Here is a 15991-nt window from a genome sequence, read left to right on the forward strand (position 1 = left end):
AGATGTCAGATGAAATTGTGATGTGTATTGTAGGGAAAAGAACTAATCTCTGATAAATTTTTACAACATCTCAGAGTCTCTTAAAAGTGGATGGTGTACGTTTATGTATAAATTATATACCATAGATTACTTCTGGGAATTTGTAGTTTCAAACTCTGAGTTCACATCCACAGGCTAACCTTGTGCAAGCTTTTAACCCATTCCTGGAAGCACAGCTTGGATATGGGAAGGTGAGAGACCTGGCTCAGAGAGTACTATATGTTTTTCAGCTGACCATGACCACCTGTAAGATGAGATTTGATCCTCATGAATAACATTTCTTCATGGTTTTGTTAATATCCTAGGACTGTCTGAAGAAAAAAACATGCTCGTCCTTCCTGTCACTTTTTTCATTTGCATAAAACTAAGGAAGAACGGCATCAACATTTGTATAAATCACTTTTCTGTGCCCAAAACTGAATGTAGATTTTGAGTTAGGAGAAAACATAGGAGGGGTGAATTCCTTCCTCTGTCTAAGCTCTGGGAACATTTACTTCCTAAGAGATGAATGGGGAATGTTTGTTGTCAATTAATATATATTGGAGGTATATAAAATGATGACATGTCTGTTATTCAACTGTCACTGATATGAAGCTGACTGCAGAATTACTTTCTGGGATTCAGAATTTACTCCCTCCTTCTGACTTTTTTGTTTATGCACTTTGCAAGACAAAAAGTCATTCCTGCCAACTGCTGGATTATAAATTCAACCTGGGATCTGATAATCAGATTCCACTTTTTCTCTGTTTTATCTCTCATCACAGATGATAAAGATAGTGCAATTGGAATTCAGCTGTGACAGTATAGATGATTAAGCTAAAATCTAATTGGCTTTGCAGTGTTAGCAGAAGCCAAAATTTAATGTCTGCTTTTCTTCCTCCATAGTAAAATAAACCTCTGTGATTCACAGTCTCAGAACAGAATTCCGTTGATTAAGAAAGTCTTTTTATGACTGTATAAAGTCTTATAGTAAATAATTGACTGTGAGAATTAAAACAAAGTTCCAAGTTATGTTTTTCCTTGTGAACTTTTTAGAATGCAATGATTCTCTGAACTGTCACTTAAAATCAGAAATGTTTTTGCTAACAAGATATATCGTGTTTTTAAAATATTCAAAGTCTATTGATTTGAAGGGAAAACTTAGAGATACTTTTAAGCAATATTTGAAATAAGTGGATTTGTAACAATTCACTTTATGGCATTAGTTAAGAGCAAAACTTATGCTGGCAAATACTGCACAGGAAGAAGAGTGAATATAACCTCTGGCAGCTCTGCAGCTTCACCACCATGATGTAGCTGGCTATTGTTACTGTTACCCGGATCCAGAATAGCCCCCAGGCTGATTGAAGCTAACAAGAGATCTAGGAAATGTGATAAGATATTTACATCAGGTTTTCAACTTGCTGTTAGTTTTTCTCCAGTGTCTCTCTCTCTCTCTGGGTTCTCTGGCACAATCTTGCCCCAAACTAGAAGCAGGCTTCATCCTGGCTTATAATCCCGAGATAATTAGAGCTATCGAATGTGATTAGGTTTCCAGTGTGACTAGGTTTGACCAAGAGACACGGATTCGATCCCTGGGTTGGGAAGATCCACTGGAGGCAGAAAGGGCAACCTGCTCCACCAGCTTCTTACCTGGAAAGGGCAAGAGGAGCCTGCCGGGCTACTGTCCATGTTGTCAGAAAGAGCTGGACACAACTGAACACACACACCATCGTCATTTTTAGAGCCAATGTGGCTCGGTTTTGTACAACTTTAAAAGCTAAAAGTATTTTTATTGAAAAAGGTCTGATTAGGGTGACTAAGATTCTATTTGTACTTAAAATTTGATCTGGATTATTGCAGTTCATCACTGACCCATTCTGTGTGTTGGCAACCCACGAAGCAACAGTGCGTAATAGATAAGATCCTTTCATTTCCTATTTCTGGTGTGAATACGAAACAGTTACTATGCTGTTGCCCACTGTCTGTTTCTGAGTGTGGGAAAAAGTTGTTCATACCTTGTAAAAGTTTATATAATTTCATGTTTTCAGTGAAACTCCTTAAGATCAAACTACAGCTACTCACAGCATAGATTAGATTTGTGTTCTTCTAATCATATATGGGTGAGACTGTCTCTTTTCAGAGTAGTTAAGAACATGGGCAACACACTTCTCAATTGGAAAGGCAAGGGGTTAATAAGGAATTTGAAACAGCCATCCTAAGAGCAGGGATAAAGCAAGTTAAAGTTCAATTCACTATAAACTCTAGGTACTACCATAAAGTTTACTGAAAATGTAGTATAATATAAAAAAATATTAGAAAATTAGTATACCACAAACTCTGCCTTCTAAGATCCTTTATTATTATGTAATAGAAAAGAAAATTTGTTAGCAAAATCTGTATTTAAAATCATGAACACTTAGCCTCGTTTAAGAAGGAAGATATTAAAGTCTCATAATATCTCAGGGATTAACATTTTTACTTTTCAGGTAAACTCCAAATTTCTAAGTCAAAATTTTGAAGCATTGATGGAACTTATGTTATTAGTATGACAGTTGAAGAAAGAGTTTTAAATTGTTAATTCTATCATCATTCTGTACAAGTCCTTTCCATAAAATCCATTTCAAGGCACAGAATAAAACAAAAATAGAAAGAGAAGGAGAACCCAGGACTAATGAGTTTCAAGAAAAAAAGAAACAAAACCCTTTTTTGTCATTTATTCAGTGCTGACATCCATTGGAAAAAGATATGCTTCACACTGAAGGTCAACATACAATAACAAAACTAAAATGTTATTTATTTCTTCTTTTAGGGGCTGATGTTATCAACTTCGATGGCCATGTTGTGTTACCATATAGATTCAGAAACAAGAAGATGAAAACACTGAAGGATGTCATTGCCTTGAAATTCAAAACTTCTGAAAGTGAAGGGGTAATCTTACACGGGGAAGGACAGCAAGGGGATTATATTACTTTGGAACTCAAAAAAGCCAAGCTGGTCTTCAGTTTAAACCTAGGTATGTTCTGACTTTTGGCACCATTCCTTCCATTTATTGGTATCCCTGTTAGTTAAATGCTAATGGTCTTTGATCCTTAAAATGTAAATTATAAAAAGAGTTCACATTATGTTGTTGTCAATTCATTTTTAATTCATAGTGCTTGATATATATTTATATACATACTCATTTGTAAGTATGTATTCAACACCTGTTTTATGCAGTTACAATACTAGCATTTGGCATAGAGCTGGACACTGTATTATCTATAATTTTAAAACAACTAAATCAGAAGAAATGGCCTCAAATACTGATGAGTAGTATGAAATCAATTAAACAAGCTTGATATGATAAAGGATACTGTGTAGGCAAGGGGGTAAATATTAGAATATGTAGTGAGGAAAGTCCTCTCCAAGAAGATATTCATGATGAGGTTTCAGTGATGACAAAAACAAGCCCTGAAAATATCTGGGACAAAGCAGTTGAGAAAGAATCATGAGACTAAGACCCGATCTGCCCAAGGAACAAGATGAGGAGGCTAGTATGGGTATTGATAGGATAGAAGATGAAATTAGATGTTATTTTAAGAATGGGAAGCTGTTGGTAAACTTTAAACTATATGGTCTCATGATCTTATTTTTAGAAATGTACTGAGATTCCTGTAAGAGAAAATGCTTGCATGAACATGAGAGTCACAGCTGGACTTCTGTCTGGTGTAGCTGAGATGACCACTGCTTGCAGAAGGTGGCTTTCAGGGGAGATGTAGAAAAATAGATTCACCGGGGAGATGGTTTTGGTTGTAACGTTAGTATGGTTGTAATTAATTGAGTATGGAGTAAAAAAGAAAGGGAACATATAAAGAATAACCCTAGGGTATGGCTTGAGTTCCAAATAGACATTTGTACCATTTTTAGAAATATAGAAAGCCTTATTTTCTGTTCAGTTTCTTCTAACGGAGGAGTACTAATTCCTTCCAATGGAGAAAGTCTAGAGATCTGTTGGAGAAGGCGATGGCACCCCACTCCAGTACTCTTGCCTGGAAAATCCCATGGACAGAGGAGCCTGGTGGGCTGCAGTCCATGGGGTCGCTAAGAGTCGGGCACGACTGAGCGACTTCACTTTCGTGCATTGAAGAAGGAAATGTTCTTGCCTGGAGAATCTCAGGGACGGAGGAGCCTGCTGGGCTGCCGTCTATGGGGTCGCACAGAGTCGGACACGACTGATGCGTCTTAGCAGCAGCAGCAGCAGCAGCAGAGATCTGTTGGAACATGGTGCTTTTAGCTGCCTGATAGTCGTCAAAGTTGAGATGCTATTAGGGAGTTCCATGTTGCCAGGAGAAAGTGCTACGTGAAGCCTGAGGGAAAGAGAGTGAATAGGAGGAAATGTGACTATACGACATCACAGAGACCAGGGAAGGAGAAGGGGCTGTCCTCTGTGGTCTGCTGTGTCGCAGTCACCTAAAATGTCACTTAAAACAGAAAAGTGAGGTCACTGGCAACATAGTAGTTACTGTTGATCTACTCTCATTAAAATAGAAAGAATAGTAGTTTTATTGTCATCAGTTAAGAAAAGACGAAAAGGGTGCAAATGATTATTTTAAGTATAATCAACTAGAAATGAAGGAATCAGAGAAATAATATGCTGATTAGAGAATGAGATGAAACTCAAAGAAGGAGTTACTATTCTGTTTTGGGCTTTTGTTGTTTCTAAGTGGACAAGCCTAATACATGTTTGTATTTTGATAATGTAGTTAAGATTTACTTATAACTAAAGGGAAGGTCCACAAGACAGATACTGACAATCATAATTACAATTTATGCAAATCAATATATATCTATCCTCATCTTGCTGGCCTAAAATTTTCAGAATTTGTTCAAGAGTTGTTTGAGGGGCATCATATATTCCATATTTTTATGTTTAGTGATTTTAGGATTCTATAAAGATTTTGTAGTCTAAATTATATCAATAACTAAAATTTGCATGTTAAATGCATCCCAATGGAAAGCTATAAAATTGAAAATTAGAACACAAAGAGATCCTGCCTACTCGACTTTCTTATCATGGCTCTAACTTCCTTAAATATGGCTTGTTTCCCATATATTGCTTTTATTACTTTGAAAATCAGTAGTATACTAAAAAAATACAACTTCAGTTAGTTCTTTTCAGTTTAGAATACTTAATATAGTGTCTACAAAGATTATTCTTCACTATAAAACTTTCCACATCCAAAATCTTATCTGATAGAAAAAATGGTTTCCATAACAAGAAAACTATCTAGTAAAGCTGATTTTAAAATTATACAAAGATATTTAATTTTTTATATTAAAATTATAAAAAAAATGCATGCCAAAACCTGGGAAAATTCAAATAGAGAAGTTTAATGTCATTCTTGAATGAAAATTCATTCCACTCTATAATTGTACTAAGACTTTAGGAGAAAATATTAGCAAAAATGTAAGGAAAACTCATTGAAGAAAACTTATAAATAGTCTATAAACACCAAATGCTCAATCAAGCTAACTATGAAAGAAATATACAATAAAGTAATGATTCCAATTTTTTCAAGCAAGTAAATAAATTTTAAAAATGATAAAATCTTTATCAGTGTGTTATGCAATAAAAAGGATTCTTTGTCCTAAAAATATTTCAAGAAAACAATTTAATAATATATCTTCAGATATTTTAATTTTCTATATATTTTGATTCAGTAATCTTAAAGAAATAATAAGAAACAGCTCTAGAATTTCTGTCCAAGGATGTATACTTTGCGATGTTAGTTACAATAACAAATATTGAAAGAAAAAAGATTAACACATAGAAATATATTGGTATGTGTTTAAAATATCTGTGAATAGTTTGGGGAATATTGACAGGCATTAAATTAAAACAGTAGGCAAACTATAAATGTTATATCAATATTTTATATGTGTATGAATTATATGATTATATTTATATAATTTAAAAAAATGTCTGGAGGAACTAGACCATACTATTTTTAGTGGTGGAAATAAGTGATTAATGCTTTACATATTAATTCTTTATAAAATTGGATCATATCTAAAGTAATTTATTTTTTCAAACTTTTCTCTTTTTTTTTTTTTAAAGTGAAACGCACAGAGTAGCCTTTAAAAGCCGCTGGGCCTTGTAAGAGTGTGATGTTACTATTCCGAAACAAGAACTGATCATATGGCCTCATACAAAAAGATCATTACCAATTACCATGTCATTGAAAGCAGTTTACGTAGAGTATTATTGACAAATTTATGACAGCCATGGAAACACATCCACTCAGATATCCGCTCTGTTTTAATGCTATTTCCTTAATACAGGCACAGCTAGATGCTGCTTAGTCTTCTTGTCTAAATATTTAATGTAATAAAACTGAATGCATTCTTTCACTGAAACTCATTCTTTCTTTTCTTCCTCTCCCATCCCTATGTATGTACACAGTCATAGTCACAGTCACAGGCAAACATTTGATTTCATCACCAAAAGGAAAAAAAAATTCACATAGGGCATCCATAGAAAATGTCAGGTATAAGTGTATTAGCATCACAAGTGTGAAAAAGGAAATAATTCTTCAGTCAATTGTGTGTTTATTTTATTTCTGTTATGCTCTTTATTCTAAAGCAATAGTCTATTTTATAGCATTTAGTTTTGCCTGACCATAAAAAGCAATGCTTGATTAGACAAAATAGAAAATGGAATAAAATATGTAAACAGCATCCAGAGATGACTTTAGTAAATATTTCAGACTCTCACAACCTTCCACTCTTATTTATAGTCCTGTTGCTATGGAGATCTTATTTCAAAACTGAACTAATGCTACATATGTAATTTTGCAGATTTTTATTTTAAAGTATAACTTGAGTAAATTTTCCATGACGTTAAACATTATGTTGTGCTTAAGATTATGGTTTTAGGAATCAGAAAATATTTGTCATGTTGTATTTTCTTGACCAATAATAATAATAACAACAACAACAATAAAAATTAATAGGTAACTTTTAACGAACATTCACTGTATGTCAAGAAATAAATTCTTTGCTTGTACGGATCAATTTAATTCTCACAGCAACTTTGTAAAGCAGGTACTATAATTTTTCCCTTTTTACGTATGACCAAAGAGAGGCTCAGAGAGCAGTCACCATGGCCAGGATCATGGAGCAAGGCCAGTGATGGAACAGCATAGAATCCAGGGACTCTGGCTCCAGAGCCCACGGGGCACTGACTTCATAAGGAATATACCAAACTTAGCAGAATTCATGGCTCAGTAATTGAAAAAAAATAAAGCTCATGGTTTTTAAGGGAACAGAGATTTTCCCATCTTTAATAGCTGTTACGTAGTTTGAACATGCAACTATTTTTAAGTATCATTCCATGCCGGTTGTCCTATGTAAACTACAATAGACAGAGATGGCATAATAGTGTCTGCCCATGGTGCAGGAGATGACATAGAGTTCTGGTGTCTTACCTGGTTGCTTTTCCATTCACGCGATTCAGGAAGCAACCAGCTTGGCCCCATATACGGACACACGTCCGTGATGACAGGAAGCCTGCTGGACGATCACCACTGGCACTCTGTGGTCATTGAGCGCCAGGGCCGGAGCATCAACCTCACCCTGGACAGAAGCACGCAGCACTTCCGCACCAACGGGGAGTTCGACTACCTGGATTTGGACTATGAGGTAAACCTGAGGATGTGTAAATTGTCATGCATCGAGTGACTGCTTCAGTTTTATGCGGTCTTGTTGAATTATGATTAATTATATACCTTCATCTACCATTTTCATTTTATTCTCCAAAGAAAACTTATAGCTTCACAACCTAATTTATTAATATAGGCCATTTTATTAAATTGTTAATGAGTTATTGAAATATTTTTTAAAACTTGGAACTAAAGTAGCATGTGTTTGAAGAAAAGGACCATTTATTATGTTATCAGAGCCTTTTAACAAAACCAGAATAAATTGTCATAATCTTTTTATTGGTAATTATAAATTGCTTGTTCTTGATAATATACAGTGTGTTATATACATGATTGCCTAGTATTTATTAGAAAACATTGCATAAGAAATCCTACATTAAACCATTTATAAATTCATGACTATAGATAGTTCCTTTGGCAAGTTCTATTTTCTCAGATATAAATATCATAAAATAAATAAAAATACAGACTATTTTAGAGAGATTGTTCATAAATAAAAACATATTTTTACCTTCCAAATGACTAAAGAGTAAAAATAATCAGTGATCATATTGGTCTGGTAAAAATACATATTCTCATAATACACTGAGAGGCATATAAAGTTTTTTTAGAAGAATTTTTTGAAGAGCAATTCAGCTTTAAAGTGTCCATCAAAAATGTTAATCATAAGTAGGAATAAAAGTTCTATAAAATCAGGTTAATCACTTAGGCACCCCTATGACTTTGCTGTGCCATTTCAATGTGCCTTGGTCCCGTTGTTGAAATTACATATATATATGTATATATGTACACACACACATATATGTGTGCTATTGATTGCTGTTGTTCACTTGCTAAGTCACGTCCAGCTCTTTGCAACCCCATGTACTGCAGCATGCCAACATCCCTCTCCTTCACCATCTTCTGGAATTTTCTCAAACTCATGTCCATTGAGTCAGTGATATTATTGATATCCACCCATAAATCTTTTAGGACATAAAATGTACTTATCATAAAATAGTATATGAAAAGTCAGGATTTACAACTATATTTTTTATTTTCCTTATATATTTAAATAGTTTCTAATCTAAATTTTCTATTATATGAATACATTACATATATTTGTAAACAAATTTAGAATGGAATATGCAATATAAACTTTGATACAGAGACTTTTATTGACATTAAAATAAATTTAAGGTTATCAGGGAATAATTACCCCCCAAAAAACATCTCTTGAAAGTAAAAATAATTGTTGAAAGACAAAGAATGTGAAAATTCCCCAAATTCCTATCTTCTCTAAATTAGTATTAATCTTGGCTTATGTGACCTATCTCCTACAATCTGAGAGAATTTAAAGATGAATTATTCATTCTCCATTAATAAACTTTGAAGTACTCTAGAAGAGGTGAGAAATCCTAAAACATTAGCATTGGGCAAAAACAATTCCAATTTTCATAAAAGCAGAATTAAAAATTTGGGATCATAGTCCCTGTTGAGTTTGCGGTAAAATCCATGAATATTCATGCACACACAATGCCTTCTATATGGTCAGCAGTTTCATCAACACTTCAGAGCCCTTCTAGATAGAATACCACGTTTGAGAACCTCACCTGTGGACTAAAATGCCTGAGACATATTTGTCAGGGAGACGTAGAAAGAAATTTAAATTGACTAAGAGAGAGTCAGGAGAGACTCAACTTACTTCTCTTTGTAGAGCTACTGCTCAATTACTTTCCTTAGATACTGCAATTATCGGCAGATGGTGCACATGAAAATGCCTGGATCTACCTTTGTATCGCAAAATGATACAGTTTTGGAGAAAATCAAGTGTATGAGCTCAAATTGGAGCCATTAAGCCTCGGTTTAAATCCTTTTTTGCCCCTTGCTGGTTGTGTGACATTGGACGAAGCATATCCCCTTTCCATAAAGTGAAGATAGTAGCACATGGCTTGTTTGAGAGGAGGCAACGGGGAGTAAAAGATATAACTACATATTATCAGTTATAATTAACTAGACTGCATATAACAGACATGCTTATTCCTTTCTCCTAAAAGGGGCCTGTAGGCAGTTATCCCTGGGCTCATAAGGCAGCACCATGATGGTCCAGACCCCAGTCTCCTTTTATTCCAGCGCTACTCCATCCCCTCTGCAACTCACTCCAAGTTGACTACTCACTTTCCCTTTTGCATTCCAGACAGTGTGAAGGAAGGGAGTAAAGAACACTGTGCCCCAATCCCTCCTTTAATTATAGTTCTTAGAGTCACACACACCCCTTTGGCGTAAATCCCATGAGACCAAATCTTGTTCAAAGAGGTTGGTAAATCCATATATTGGCTGCGGAGCATGTGCTCAGCTGAAAAGCAGTATTATTTTCTTAAAGATGGTGAGAGAAAGGACATCCAGAGATATCTGGTAAGCCCTGTCTCACTTTCGAAACTCTTGGCAGCTAACGAAATGGTCAATGCACTTCTTTTCTAGTGTCAACAGTGTCATTTTCTAGTGAACAACAGTGTCATTAATAAGGCAATAATGTGAGTCATATCAGTAGCAGATTTTTAATCTAACAACTGCAGCTATTTTTTTTACCATGAAAATGATGATGGTATTAGACAATATTTTTTTGATGAGGACGTATAACAAGAAAGAAGTGACCACCTAATATCAAGTGATGATATTTGAAATGGGGATTTAAACCCACTTCACTTAATTGTAAAAAATCTGGTAAATTGAGCCTGTGATGCTTCACCAGGTTACCTTCTGTAGGGTAGGACATGAGCTGAAGGTTGTTGAAAATAGAGAAACTGTAAGGAGTGTCTGAGTCATCATCCCAAAGGAAAATAGGAGCCCCCAATAAAGAAACTCTGCTCAGCAGGGAGGAATAAAGCAATACTTTCAACTGTAATAGTATTTAGTAATATTATTCACAGTGTGATGCCGCATGTCATTAAGCATGGAAGATTTTATTACTATCAACTGGAGCAGAAATTGGTAAAATAAATTGTGGATAGGAAATTCAACACTCCATTAAAGTCTCGGTAATCCTAACCTATGGTATTAAGTACATGTATATAGCACCTAATAAGTTCAGTTCAGTGCCACTTGAAAATATTTCCCTAATGTATTTCAGAACACCCCTGTTTTTCCTTTGTAGTTTCCTGATTCTTTTTTGTGTGTTTATTTTTAGTTTTTCTCTTTTCTTCCCGTAAACTCTAAGGTAAACGATATATAGTGTATATTCAGCTGTTATTAATACATTTAATTGCATTTTAAGTGTTTTTAGATTTTTTGGTTGTCTCATAAACTATTATTAATGTGTGCTTTCTTCCCTAAAACTGTTTAAGAATTTAAAATGCATATGCACACTGCTATATATAAGATAGATACACAACAAGTACCTACTGTACAGCACAGGGAACTATATTCTGTATCTTTAAATAACCTATAATGTAAAACAATCTGAAAAGGAGCATATATATATATCACTGAATCATTTTGCTATATACCTGAAATTAACACAACATTGTAGACTAAAAATTAAGAAACTGTTAAAGATAATTTTAAACATTTACATTAAAAAAGCTAAAATGTCAAAGCACTATATTAGAGGCATAATACATATCTTCTAAAACCCAAAGATCTCTGCCTTATATATCAAATATAAAGTTTTGACATTGAAATATGTCTCTCATTTTCCAACCTTTTTAGGAAAAATTGGTAATTGAATACTACTTAAAAGAAATATAATGTCTGGATTATATATCTTGATATTATAGCTATGATTAATAGATTTATTCACTATTAGCAATGCATGTTATTATTGGCAATACATAATTAAGTATAATTTTCTATTATATGAAATTGATGTTATAATAATGTAATTTGATCAAAGGTATCTGGAAAAATATATGTTCTCTTTTTATTGTGATTTTAACAATTGCTTGAAAATCACAGGAAGGAGCATTGACCTTATTCCTCAGGATTTAGGAGACCTATAATATCTTTAAGCCTGTAGTTCTCAAATCACAGCCTCCAAACCCAAAGATATTTCTAATCAATATAGCAGTGAGACTTTTGGAACTATTTACTGTACTCATAATAAGCCTAACAATTTTTTTACTCTAGTGATCATTAGACTCCAATGTCTAAATAGGGTGAATACAAGATTCCTTCCTTTGTGCTGAAGTCATAATATATTAGCTCCGGTTATTTCATGATCACTAGTAACATTTATTGATACTATAAGCATAAAAATATATGCTTAATATTTATAAAAGATGTTTGCTGTGTAAAATCTTTTAGAACATTCTCAGGAAAATTGATAAAATACCTTACAGGTATTAAAAATGCTTAGAAGTTGTTGCTATTTTCTTGCTCAAGTTATAATCTACTTTTCAGAATTAATACAATCAGTATATACTTCAATAACAACAAAATTTAATATGCACCAGACTTTAGAGGCATATACAGAAAAAATGTCTGTATAAGTTGGCTGAGGTTACGATAACTGACTTTGGCCATGTTAGTAGTTTTGTCTAATTTATTGTAAATGTTTTTTATTTTTTTAAGCCGAATACAGTGTGAATGTTTACATTTTATCTTTTTCTCAAAGATAACCTTTGGAGGCATACCTTTCTCCGGAAAACCAAGTTCCAGCAGTAGAAAGAATTTCAAAGGCTGCATGGAAAGCATTAACTACAATGGCATCAACATAACAGATCTGGCAAGAAGGAAGAAACTTGAGCCCTCAAATGTGGTAAGATTTTCCACCCCCATAATATCAGTTCCTAGAAAAATCAAAGAACTGTTGTTTTGTCTGGACTGTTAATGGATAACAGTATCATAGCATTTGTTATTAGGCTTGTGGGCTCAACTATATAAAACTAACTTTAGAGGTACCTGAAAATACGGAGATACGGAATGTACTCTAAGACTGGATACTGATTTTTGAGTTAAAATTACTGTAAATAGTAAATTTGCTTCAGATGGGGCCTGGAATTTTAGCCCCAGAGTTTTTAGATTTTCCAGTAAGGACAATCATCCCACCTGTTCAGCAGTCCTTAAATCAGCAGCCCTCTTGCCTGGAAAATCCCATGGATGGAGGAGCCTGGTGGGCTGCAGTCCATGGTGTTGCTAAGAGTTGGATATGACTGGGCAACTTCATTTTCACTTTTCACTTTCATGCATTGGAGAAGGAAATGGCAACCCACTCCAGTGTTCTTGCCTGGAGAATCCCAGGGACGGGGGAGCCTGATGGGCTACCGTCTCTGGGGTCTCACAGAGCCTGACACGACTGATGTGACTTAGCAGCAGCAGCAGCAGCATGCTTCCAAATGTCACATTGTGTAGACTGCTTCATTTCTTGACGATGATGTAATTCAGTAGTTTAAAATTTTAAAAGCCAGGACCTTTATTAGTTTTTTTTTTCATGTTTCCAAAGCTGATTCACCCGGGTATATAAAGAAATAAGCTTCTTGTCAAAGCTCTAAACATACTAAGTATTATGCAATTCAATAAAGATGGATTAGATTGGATAGTGAAGTCTGTGACTCAGAAACTCACAGTGGTCCTGGCTCTGGTGTGTGTGTTTCCAAGTCGAACTATTTCAAAGTGAAAATGTAGTCTCTCAGTCATGTCAGACTCGTTGTGACCCCGTGGACTGTCACCCACCAGGCTCCTCTGTCCATGGAATTTTCTAAGCAAGAATACTGGTGTGGGTTGCCATTTGCCTGTCTACAACACCCTGTAAGATCACTATAAGAGAAACTTATAAATCTGGTATGTGGGTTCCTTCTGGTTCTGCAAGAACAGGAGTTTCTTCAGTCCCAAAGTATCAATGGGAAGATCCTGGGAATCCAGAGACCCATGTATTTGGAAGTCATTGGGAATAGAAAATGTCATGAGTGTTTACACTATGTTCTGACTTTGATGGATTTGTTATCCAAAATTTGAGCCTGGGGTTTTCATAAAATGAGGGGACAAATGGAAATGCCCAGTGAATAAACAGGAATTCTGGTTGGATATAAGAAACTATAAAATAATTTGTTGTTTAGTCTCTAAGTCATGTCCAACTCTTTGTGACCCCATTGATGTAGTCCATGAGGCTCCTCTGTCAATGGGATTTCCCAGGCGAGAATACTAGAGTGGGTTGTCATTTCCTTCTCCAGTGGATTTCCTTGACCCCAGGATCAAGCCTGTGTCTCCTGCATTGACAGGCTGATTCTTTATCTCTGAGTCACCAGTGAAGCTCATAAAATAAGAGTTGAATGTAGAATGTTTTTACTAATTATCTTTCTTAAATTAATGATGAATTTCTATTAACAGTTAAAAATTGAACTTTGGTGAAATGTTCTTACAAGATATTGACTGTAGGGAAAAATAAGAGCTCCATGTATAGGTAAAAGGTACTGTGTGAGACCTGTTACCTTTATGATACTCTAAGAGAAATGCTACAAGGAAGATGTTGTCATAAACATTTTGTAGATGATAACTGAAATTTAACTTAGAAAAATAACTTTCCAAGGTAACGCATATGAGTGGCAAACAAAGATTGTGGATTCACAGTGTACAGTCCCAAGGTCATGGTCTCTTTCTATGCTGTGTCATTTCTTATCTAGAACAGCATATATATATATATATATACATATATATATATATATGTATGTTATTTTAAGCATGATGGATAAAATGACATCAGAATCCTTTTGTTTCCTCAGAAATTATCACCTAAGACAGAAAGATACAGAATCCAAATCCTCATAATGCCCTTCCCATTATTTACACCTTTAAGGAGTAGTAAAGTGTTATTTCTGCCCAAACCTCCCAGTCGGTCCTCGCATGTATCCATTAGGTTCTCAAACTACAGAGAATTGCACTCTGGAGACTCATTCCAAAGTCACATTTAACCACAATATATTGTTTCTTATAAATGGTATTTTAACCTGAATAACTAAGACATTTTTAAAAGCCTGAATTATCTATAATTACATTTGTTAAAGTGGAAGGAGCAGACACAAAAAAAGGCTTTTAAACAAAAATAAACATGTATATTAAAAGGTTTAGGCAGCGTAGAGGCAGGCAGAACATTTTGCAAGTTGCTCTACGAAGGCAAATATTTACAGAGGAGATTTGCTTTTGAAGATGTCAGGTGCTAATATTTCTGTGTAAGTGGCTCAGCACTTATCCTGCACCATTCTCCTTACACACACCCATTTCCTCATTAAATGTTGACTCCAGAATCAGCCCCATCACTTAGAACTTTTCACTTTGCTGGGAGACAGTCTCCACAACACAGGCAAGTGGACAGTTATGACATGTCCGTTTTTGTGCATAAACAGTTCTTTTCATCGGGAAAAGTAAGCCTTTAAAAATAGTCATCTAATCATCTGTGAAGATACAGGGCTTCTGAAGTGGCCCTAAGTGGTAAAGAACCTGCCTGCCAATTAAGGAGGCATAAGAGATGCTGGTTTGATCCCTGGGTGGGGAAGATCCCCTGGAAGAGGACATGGTGACCCACTCCAGTGTTCTTGCTTGGAGAACCCCAATGGACAGGGGAGCCTGGCATGCTGCAATCTATGGGGTCACAAAGAGGTGGACATGACTGAAGCGACTTAGCATGAATGAACATGCAGGTGCAGCACAAATTTAATTTGAATATTAATGGAGGTGTCAGCCTAACTTAGGTTAAATGGTTAATGTACTAAAATGGAAGAACTGTGCCTCTAGGGATAAGTATGTGGTAGTGTTTAAGGAAACAATAAAGAAAAAAATGCCTTCAAATCATATTCCTCAAGATATAGTGAGAATAGAAAAAAGATGGCAAAAAAATGTAGATTTTTTTCATATCTTTAAAAGGAAGGTACTTAGATATTACAATATAAAATTCAGTGTATCTGAATAATCAGATTTCTTTGTACCAAATAGAGGAAGCATGAGGGGGAGAAGGAAGCTTCAATTAAAAGTTTTCTTTTCCTTTCATACATTCATGTCATTGTGTCTGAAAGCATTACTGTATTATGATATATGCACATTTCATGGGAATGTAAATGAGCGTTTGAGTTGAATAACAAAATAATCTGTTGTTCCATTGCTCAGTCTTGTCTGACTCTTTGCGACCCCATAGATTGCAGCGTGCCAGGCTTCCCTGTCCTTCACCATCTCCCAGAGCTTGCTCAAACTCATCTCCATTGAGTCAGTGATGCCATCTAACCATCTCATCTTCTGTTGTCCCCTTCTCCTCCTGCCCTCAATCTTTCCCAGCATCAGGGTCTTTCCTAATGAGTTGGCTCTTC

At 35.1% G+C, this 15991-nt stretch overlaps 1 protein-coding gene across 1 annotated transcript in view; it reads left to right on the top strand.

The window, feature by feature from the left end:
- Positions 1-15991, top strand: part of CNTNAP2 (contactin associated protein 2) — a 2342027-nt gene that overhangs the window by 1024066 nt on the left and 1301970 nt on the right. The window contains exons 6-8 of the mRNA XM_042248972.2: positions 2831-3034; positions 7517-7701; positions 12313-12456. Coding sequence (XP_042104906.1) covers positions 2831-3034; positions 7517-7701; positions 12313-12456 — 533 coding nt within the window. The remainder of the gene's footprint in view (positions 1-2830; positions 3035-7516; positions 7702-12312; positions 12457-15991) is intronic.

The sequence above is a fragment of the Ovis aries genome, chromosome 4 (assembly GCF_016772045.2).
Source record: "Ovis aries strain OAR_USU_Benz2616 breed Rambouillet chromosome 4, ARS-UI_Ramb_v3.0, whole genome shotgun sequence".
NCBI classification, from domain to species: Eukaryota; Metazoa; Chordata; class Mammalia; order Artiodactyla; family Bovidae; genus Ovis; species Ovis aries.